At 42.6% G+C, this 9,894-nt stretch overlaps 2 protein-coding genes and 1 non-coding gene across 6 annotated transcripts in view; 2 read left to right on the top strand and 1 right to left on the bottom strand.

The window, feature by feature from the left end:
• Positions 1 to 165: 165 nt before the first annotated feature.
• Positions 166 to 2,195, top strand: c4h1orf194 (chromosome 4 C1orf194 homolog). Its single transcript, XM_031567029.2, has 5 exons — positions 166 to 387; positions 513 to 629; positions 773 to 888; positions 1,553 to 1,671; positions 2,061 to 2,195. Exons 1-5 carry the CDS (start codon positions 310 to 312, stop codon positions 2,129 to 2,131), a joined length of 501 nt encoding a protein of 166 aa, XP_031422889.1. The 5' UTR covers positions 166 to 309; the 3' UTR covers positions 2,132 to 2,195.
• Positions 2,196 to 2,594: 399 nt separating this feature from the next.
• LOC116220408 lies at positions 2,595 to 2,963 on the bottom strand. The gene has a single exon (XR_004163648.1).
• Positions 2,964 to 6,538: 3,575 nt separating this feature from the next.
• The window catches only part of zgc:195245 (uncharacterized protein LOC565483 homolog), a 7,146-nt gene continuing 3,790 nt past the window's right edge, over positions 6,539 to 9,894 (top strand). The window contains exons 1-3 of one of the 4 annotated variants that reach the window (XM_031567026.2): positions 6,539 to 6,730; positions 8,716 to 8,784; positions 8,932 to 8,959. In XM_031567026.2, coding sequence (XP_031422886.1) covers positions 6,683 to 6,730; positions 8,716 to 8,784; positions 8,932 to 8,959 — 145 coding nt within the window. In that variant the 5' untranslated portion in view covers positions 6,539 to 6,682. The remainder of the gene's footprint in view (positions 6,731 to 8,715; positions 8,785 to 8,931; positions 8,960 to 9,894) is intronic. The other 3 variants (XM_031567025.2, XM_031567028.2, XM_031567027.2) reach the window with 3 other exon arrangements.

The raw sequence follows: 9,894 nt of genomic DNA, 5'->3' as shown, positions 1-9,894 counted from the left end.
TAGGCTACGTAATGTGGGACATTTTAACTTTCAACCCCTGAGAGGATTATAACCAGATAATACAAAATCTACGTTTACGACAAAAAATGTATTGCGCAATTGTGTGCAGCACTGCATTCTGACCAGAGCCATGTTAGAGATGGCTCCTGTTTCTGACCCCAAACTTCGATTGTGCGGTCACAAAGCGTCTCTAAGCAACGGGGTTGGGGCAACAAAATGGTGACCACCAAACGCTACTCGTCGAACATTAGGATTGTATAAACTATTTCTTCTCGTTTCGGCCATTCTTTGTTAAACCCTAAAACCGAAATGGCACGGAAATGTAAACCATATCCTTACCCAAGATGTGAAAATGATCATACTTTCAACGGAATAAAGGAATGTCAGGTAGGCCATTCCGTTTCAAATATCTTTCTCTCTTTGCCCAATAGGGCTTTGTAGGCTAGGAACGAATGACCCAACCAAAACGTAGAACTTGCGACAAGTTTTGCTAACTTTATTATTTATTTTAGAAACACCCGTTTGAAACGCCTATCCACCTCGCCCAGAATGAGAACCCTTGGAGTCGTCTCAATGACACAGCCACCCTGGCCAGCGTGAGGCGAAACGTGTGCTACTACGACCAAGAGGTCAGGCACTAACATTAACCTTTGGGTATAATAACCCATGTAGGAGTTTATCAAGTGATATTAGCATCGAACCTAGAATATTACTGAACAAGATGACATGATATGAATAATACCAGTCTATTGTAAATCTTTTCCCATCTAAGGCTCCAAGTGACAGTCTCGACTTTCAGCTGAAGTCCACTTATGACCACCATCAAGAATTCCTATGCAACAAGAATAAAACCCTTTTTCAGAGAGAAACATATTCTGATGAGCATGGGTGAGTGAGTGAGTCAGTGGTCAGCATGATTTTAAGCACACACAAGTGTTTGTGTTAGAAAAGAGCTGCCCATTTTTTCTTTGAATCATTTGCCCTTTATTTCTTTTCCAGTTTTTCCCTTTTCTTTAGTTTGTTATATAGCTTTTTGTGCATGTAGTTGGTCTGCAAAGTTACAACGCCGAAAGTACATGTCAGAAGGAGTAACGCTCCCCCACGGGGAACCACGTTTCACAGCTGCCTGAAATGATTCCTTGGAAGACCGGCCCGTTCCCTTTGTTACAAGATGATGCAATTTCATAACACAATGCCTATTTTCCATCTAGTTGGCAGATCAGAGCACACAGGGAGGGGGGCTCTTTAAAGTGGTGTTTATTAACACAAATTGGTTTACACTGAGGCAAACACAGGATGGGCTCAATCAATTCAATCTTATCAGGGATACATCTTATTGGGGGAAGGGGGCCAAACATGTCCACAAAAGAAAAGGGTTCCACAAAAGAAATTGGCTTCATGTTTTCTAGATAACAGCCTTAAGAACCGAAAAGTATTATGCATGATTTGAAGAAAGCTTAAAATCCAATTAGGTAATGTCCTTGTGTTGTTGAGGTTTTAAAGTGCCCCAAAACAAATCTATTTAGTGTTAACTTCTGTGTCACCATTGTAGGAGGATTCTAAAGAACAGAGAGAAGGCGGAGGCTCCCCAGTGTGAGGTTGAGAAGAGAGACATTCGTGTCTGGGTCAACCCACAGAAAGCTTCCATTTACAGCATCCAAGGAACCATAGGTGGGTGGGAATCATTTACCCAGTCCCTGCACTACACCTGATGTTACTGATAATTGCATGACTGTGTGTAGGGCAATGGGAAACATTGTAACTTGAACAACAGTAACAGTTTTGGTTGGCCAAGGTTCTGCATCAGATGTATTCTTTAGACAAAGCATTGCCTGGTGACCTTACCCGAAGTCAACATGCCCATGTAACAAAAAAGGGTTTAAGTGGTAGCACTTGGTTTCAGTGACCTCAGGCTTGACCATGTTATTTAGCACAGCAGCTGGAACTTCCAAAACAGGCCATTCAAATCGATTTTTTTGGACTTAGTAAGCGAATTAGGGGCCAATTTGCCACACAGATACTACCAACTTTGTTCGTCATACTATTGTGTCCCCCTACAGAATCCCATCACAACGCCTCCACCAACCGCGGCTACTCAAGGAAGCACGACGGAGGATTCTATTCAACCTAACGGCTTGATACCGATACCTCACTGTTGTAACCTTTTCCAGCCAAATAAACAAATCAGGAAGGTATATTTTAGTTACTTTATTGAACAATAAAAACTCGTTCACAGTAATTTTAAGAGGAATTCAAGTTTCTCAACAAAAGAGGTTACGGTTCACAGTTACCAACTCCGTTCGTTTCAGTCTGACCAAGTTACTTACCTAGCTAACTGGCCTCAGCAGTCGTAAAAACTACCCACGGGTAATTTCAAGCTCCTATTTCAGCCACCCGACAAGACAAAGGATCACATTGCTTTAGCGCCTGAAAAGATTTAAAATGTTTACATTGATCAGACTTTCAACCGACTACTATAAATGTAACGTTAACATACTTCTTAGCTAGTTCGAGCTAGGCGCCATAGCTAACCTTAGCCAGTTGAGAAACAGACACAAAAAATCTGAACTGCCATCTTTCAGTTTGAAATGTGGTAAGATCAGAATCGCTTATATACTCATTGTCCGGGCGAGAGATAGAGTAAAAACCCAAAGCCTCTTCCGAACTAGTATATCTGATCAATTCATCACTTCGAACCACAATTCAAATTGTGATTGCCCTGAAGTTGGTGCTCATGCTCATCGCCAAGTTGGCTCGCATTTCGGATTTTGTCATTTCCAAATGGGAGCAGGGCAGCCATCCCGATTGGATCAAATAAGATCACGGTGTAGTTTTTAAAGAATTATATACACATACATACATACATACATACATACATACACACAAACACACAAACAAACAAACACCACATTCAAAGCTCCAGTCAGTCTCAACACCACACGAACACATTCATTCCAATGAAGGAGGTCCGGGTTGAGGGCTATTTATCCAGTGTGTTTTGGTGACGTCACAGCTAATGAAAAGTATGGTAAAAACAGAGCTCGCCCCCGTGCGGTGGGGAGAATCGTCACAGCACCTTGATTTTACTCACAGATCTAGAAACTATCAAAGCTACACGTATCCTCTACAAATTGCCCCTAACAAATTCCGTAGTCAAACAAGTGTTTAAACATTTTGATGCTATTGCAATATGTCAGTGTGTCTAGCATTGTGAAGCATTGCTTGAAAGTCACCTGTTAGGTAGCAGTAACTGTAACCCTAAACTCATATTATTGACACGTTTTCATCATTTTTATTACTATAAAGCGCATTGTATATGCATGTATAGCATCATGTTTGAAGCATGCAGAAGATTTTAGTAGATTCTGAAGAGAAGAGAAAGCGCTTTGGGACTCTCTGATCACTGCCTGGTTCATCTCCTCCCAACCTACAGGCAAAAAATGAAAACCTGCAAAGCCTGTGGTTAAAACTGTGAGGAAATCGACCAGCGAGTAAAAACTGGAGCTACAGGCCTGGACTGACTGGAGTGTTTTTGAGGCTGCATCTACATCCCTGGAAGAACTCACTGACACTGTGACATCCTACATTCGTTTTTGTGAATGCATGTGTATACCCACCAAAACGTTCTGCACCTTTAATAACAATAAACCGTGATTCACAGCAAAGCTCAGGCAGCTTCGTCAAGCCAAAGAGGAGGCCTACAGGAGTGGGGACAGGATCCTGTACAACCAGGCCAGAAACACAGAGTAGCAAAGAGAAGCTACACTGAAAAGCTGAAAAACAGGTTTTCAGCTAACGACCCTGCAGGACATCACCAACTATAGCAAAACCTCCCCCCACACCTTGGAGAACCCTAAACTGGCTGACGATCTGAATGTGTTTACTGCAAGTTTGATCACCCCACATTCACACCCCTCACCCGCTCCAACTCAGACTTCACACAATCATCTGCACCCCCTGTGGATTACAAACTTCCTGATAGAGTAAGGTTATTTAGGTTAAGTTAGGTTATTATATATTTATTATGTGTAATATATTTTCATAGTACTTGTGCAGAGTGTACGTCATTGTTTGTTATGTTATATTATGTGATGTTATGTTGTGTTATGGTAGGTTTGGGCGGAGCCTTGTCGTAAGAATTTCAGTGCCCAGTCTGACCCTGTGTCATTTTGTGCACCTGACAAATAAAATACTTGTAACTAGACAGGAAGCAGCAGGTGAGGCTAGGTGAAACCACATCCAGCACCCGGTCAGTCAGCACTGGAGCACCTCACCTCTCCCCACTGCTCTTCTCCCTCTACACTAACGACTGCACCTCAGGAGACCCATCTGTTCAACTCCTGAAATTTTCAGACGACACAACAGTCATCGGCCATATCCGTGACGAAGACGAGTCTGAATATAGGAGGTAAGTTGAATAGCTGGCTCTGTGGTGCGGTCGGAACAATCTAGAGCTAAACACGCTCAAAACCGTGGAGATGACAGTGGACTTCAGGAGGAGCCCCCCAACACTGCCCCCCCTCACCATACTCAGGAGGAGCCCCCCTGCACTGCCCCCCTCATCCCTCACTGCGCCAGCTCAGGAAGTACAACTTGCCTAAGGAGCTGCAGATCCAGTTCAACACTGCAGTCATAGAGTCTATTCTCTGCACTTCCATAACTGTCTGGTTTGGATCGGCCACCAAACTGGATAGGAATAGACTCCAACGGACAGTCAGGTCTGCTGAAAAGATCATCGGTGCCGACCTGCCCACCACTGCAGACCCCTCACACCCTGGACACAACCTATTTCAAATTCTTCCCTCTGGTTGGCGCTACAGAACACTGTTCGCCAAAACCTCCAGACACAGAAACGGTTTCTTCCCCTTAGCCGTCTCACAAATGAACAGCTAAATCACAGTGGCACTGTGCAATAACCCTGGATCACCAAAACAACCACTGTACAATTACAATTACAAATTATATTTATCATATTTATTTATTTGATCTCCAATCTCGAGATTTGTGCAATGCATTTCACCCTGTGTTACTATACAGGCTGTATATATACAGTACTTCTTACGTTATTCTCTTACCATTTCATATTTATCCCTGCATTTCTTGCACTCTCCACTCTTTGCACTACTTGTTGTGTTTACAGTTCACAGCTCCTGTATATAGCCATTCCTCCTTGTATATATTTCTTATATTTTCTCAGACCGTTGTGCTGTTGTGTTGTATTGTTTTGTGCTGTGTTGTGTTGTATATTTTGTGTTAGTACAATGAGAGCCACTTAACCAGTCAAATTCCTTGTTTGTGCAAACTTACTTGGCCAATAAACGTGATTCTTTTTCTGAAAACAAGTCTTCACCCATGTCATTAAGGTCACCTTGTTTGCTGATTGAGAGGGGAAATGCTGCCCTCTGGTGTCCACTCACTCACTCTCTCTCCCACACACACACACGCACGCACGCACGCACGCACGCACGCACGCACGCACGCACGCACGCACGCACGCACGCACGCACGCACGCACGCACGCACGCACGCACGCACACACACACACACACACACACACACACACACACACACACACACACACACACACACATAGGGCTAACTAAAAACAGTAGTGTGGTTAAAGGATAAGGTAGATTCCAAAAGCTTCACTCATGCCAAGCAAGAGAGATGTGAGTGGTGCACCCTGAATTTCAACAATGATGGACACATTTTACTGTGTGTGTATCAGTGCCTCAGTGAGTCTGGTGTGTGTGTGTGTTGGAGGGTGAGAGGGACACACTTTACTGTGTGTGTATCAGTGCCTCAGTGAGTCTGGTGCGTGTGTTGGAGGGTGAGAGGGACACACTTTACTGTGTGTGTATCAGTGCCTCAGTGAGTCTGGTGCGTGTGTTGGAGGGTGAGAGGGACACACTTTACTGTGTGTGTATCAGTGCCTCAGTGAGTCTGGTGTGTGTGTGTGTTGGAGGGTGAGAGGGACACACTTTACTGTGTGTGTATCAGTGCCTCAGTGAGTCTGGTGTGTGTTGGAGGGTGAGAGGGTACTGTATCATAAAACAGTGATCAATTGTCATGAATCCCGCTTCATTTGACACAGATTAATATTAAATCACACTAGTATCTCGAAGAGCAGGCTACTGTAAAAATGATTCTCAAAAGTTGTTACCCAGGAAAATAATTTACTCCACTTACACAAGCAATAAAGTAACAACATGTCATGTACAAAACATGTCACAAATTAGAATGTAGTCACTAAAGTCACTGCCTGAGTCACACATATCTACCTCTCCGACTTTTAGTAACTGTGTGCATACCTTTTCAGAAAACCTCAGAGTGATAAATAGCCTGGGGTGACGCCTAAATCTGATTTGTCAATGAGCTGTATCTTCTGCTCAATTTCATGTCATGAGAGTTGCGTCCTTGTGTGTTCTAAGGCATTAGCGGCTCAAAAAGGTGAGTACGAAGTCTCGCGGGGAGGAGGGCGGGAGGGCCGCGTTATCTTCGGTTAAAAGGATCAGGGGTGTCGACGACAATTATCTAATCTTGTGTCCAGTGTACTCAAGACTATGGTGCCGGTTAATCTTGAATGGTGTAATGAGATTGAGAGGAGGTTGTCTACTACCAGTGTTGATAGCGAGTAGCTACGACCCACACTGACGTCTGGAGTCTCACCGTCAAGTGCACGATGCTGGACCTGGGCGCAGCAAAGAAGCAGGCAGCTATTACTATTGAGGTGAATCAAATTTTTTGTATACTTTACCAACAAAGTCAGCGGAGCAAGGTGAAAGATGACTGGCTCAATATGGAGATGTGGGAGAAAGAATGACTCTCTCTCTGACAGGCTGGTTGTGGGATGACCTCTTGTGACTGTTAGCTGTTAAAGACAATAGTGCTAAAGACATCACCGCCTGTAATGTAATCTGTGGTGCTTTAGTTGTAAAAACCTGATCAGAAGTCATGTCATCCAGTGAGTTGTGGTCATAGTGATGTAAATATTAAAGTGGGAATTCAAATGTTAAATTTCATGTATTTCCTCTAAATTACATTGTTACATTGTTCATGTAGGGTTCATGTATTTCAGGAAGTTGAATGTAATGCGTGGGGAACGTATGATCTATGCTTAAGGGGTGCTGCTATCCCCTATTGGTCCTTATCCCCTATTTGTTCACTGAGAAGTTCAGTCTAGTAGCAAGTCTTCTGACAGCAAAGGGATATAATTGCTCTCATGATTTGATCCCTTTTGATAATGTATGCGGTTCTAAAAGACCTAGCTAGATTTCTGTATCTAAATCTAAATATAAAAGATTTGGTATGAGTGTAAATATTCTGTAGAAAATAGAAACGCCTAGAGTCGGATGACATGCCAAACATCAGACTAATCACTTAATGCCTTGTTATGTTGATCATGTCTGACTAGAGGTTACATATAGACCATCACAAACCATCTGTGTGTGCTGTGCTTCGTAACATTATCATCACACACTTTCTAAACTCTCAGAAGTGTTAGAAATCATATCCATACCAAAAGAATAAGTGGAACTTCAGCTTTGCCATGTGATACACAATTTAAGTGGCAAAACAATCTAAAATGATTTGTCTTTGCCAGTACACATGTTTCATCCAGGAAAGAAAGACAGTTGGCAAGAGGTCACACTGTGGCAGGTCTGGTAGGAAAACAAACAAACAAACAATCAAACACACACACAGACACACACAGACACACACACACACACTCTCTAAGTGTGTTACTCCAAGGATCAGTCACTATTTATCCCTCCGTTCCCAGATAAGCAGCCTGCTGGGCAGGGCCCTGGCTCTGAAGGAAGGAGGCCAGTCTCTGGAGGCTTACGAGAGCCCGAGATAGCAGACAGATCCAACCACCATAGATAGCAATCCGCTCCTACATTCAGATGGGCACGCAGACATGCCGGACATGGCGCTCATGGCAACATGGCATGACTGCTACAGATGTACACTGAGGCCAACGGTGTCACTGCTATAAATGCTGAGCAATGATACCCGTCTCATTAGCTATAGTGGCACCTCCGCGTAGGAGTCAGCTTTGGTAATCACGCTATCTCTCAAACCACCACACTTTCGTCTTTCATTTTACTCTCCTTTGATAGGCTTTAATCATTGGGTTTCAGTGTTTTGTCGAGCTATAGCTGAACTGCATTTGGAATCTATGTATGGAATAGAAATATTTGTAAACAATGTATGTTTTGATGAGTCTTTAGAGTTGACTTGGTTGATGTCATCACATTGTGCTTTTGGTTTTGGTTGGTTTGGCTTTATTACTTTGAACAAAGGAAATGGGTCAGCCAAATAACTCAATCTATATTATGATTATTTATACTTTACCTGGTTACACATGACATGTAACCATTATTATGAACACTTTTAATGGCCTGTAATGTGACTACGTTTTTTTTTTTTTTTTTTTATTAATATGCCTTATATGATCTTATATTGCATATGCATGATAAAATTCACATAATCTTGAGAAGAAGTTGAGACAAATAGCCTGGCACCAGAAAGCTTATGAGGGTTAATATGGTGGTAGTGTATAAATTCAGACTGGATCAAACTCAGTTATGTAAACATTTCAATGGCGGAGCCTCCTGTGCCAGTCTCGGGCGCATAAAGTTCATCTGACTGTGAGCGCAGCGGGCATGTCCTCATTTAGTGCTTAGGTAACTGCTCTCTAAATCCATCCAGGTCATGGAGGACTCCTGTATGGGGAACACTGGTAAACAAATAAGGACGAGCAACACACTGGCACTGATGGTACTGATGTTTACAACGTTGTCTTGGTGCACTCTGCACAAACACAATGTGAATCTGTAACAGTGTGAAATACATTTAATGATAGAAATGATGGAAATGTTTTTTTTTCTTCTTCTTTTCTTCCATACCTGAATCTCCTGTCTTCAGCGACCTGGATTTCGTCACCACAGAAAAGGTAGCAAACACTTTTCTCTTCTATAGATTCTTATTAAAGCCCAATTTATGGTCGTCTATTTACAGAGACACGGAGAGCCCTCTCCGTTGTGGCAAACCGTCTCCGAGCACCTCTCCGTAGCCTGACGTGCACCTCCCAATTTTTTTAACCATCCGTCTCCGTCAATACGTCAATACATCGCTATTTACCTTGTGGGTAGTATTATGCCAACATTAGATAGCTGGCTCAGACACGCAAATCCCCTCAGACGCATTTTTCAGTTACAATAACAGGTTTTTGTACATTGCACATTTCTCGGTAACTTAAAACTTTTGGTCCGCCGCCATCTTTTTTTTTTTTATTGTTTTACAACACCCACAACCGTCTGAGAACCATAAATGAAAAAGAGTCCGTCAAGGCAACTGTGTGACCACGGAGTAACGGAGTCGTAGAAGTATATTTCGGCCTTAAGCTTGTAAGTACGAAAGTACAGTAACAGACACCAATACCTCCGACGACCAAGCAGCGAGATTATACAGTATACAGTGAGTCAGAAGTACCACTATTGGAGTATACTTAACTTTTGTGACTTACCTGTGATTCCATGAGAGAGACTGAAGTTAATGCATGCGTGGTACCTACAGAAAACACATACCCATATTTACATTTACATTTACATTTAGTCATTTAGCAGATGCTTTTATCCAAAGCGACCTACAAAGGAGAGAACAATCAAGCTACGAGCAATAGTGACCTAGTGTAACAATAAATAAAAAAAGTGCAGGAATGTAACTACTGTAAGTGCGAGATTAGTACTAGTTCGAGGATATTTACACATACCCAATTCATTGATCGACTTCAACTTACTCTGAGCAACTTCCATAAGGCACAAACACGACCTGAAGTCTATGTAAAGTCAATTGTATTGCATTTTCCTTTGGAAGCTGCTTAGTGAA

Source organism: Clupea harengus, chromosome 4 (assembly GCF_900700415.2).
Source record: "Clupea harengus chromosome 4, Ch_v2.0.2, whole genome shotgun sequence".
Classification (NCBI taxonomy): Eukaryota; Metazoa; Chordata; class Actinopteri; order Clupeiformes; family Clupeidae; genus Clupea; species Clupea harengus.
The sequence above is the reverse complement of the archived record's forward strand: the minus strand, read 5'-3'. Positions and strand labels throughout refer to the sequence as shown.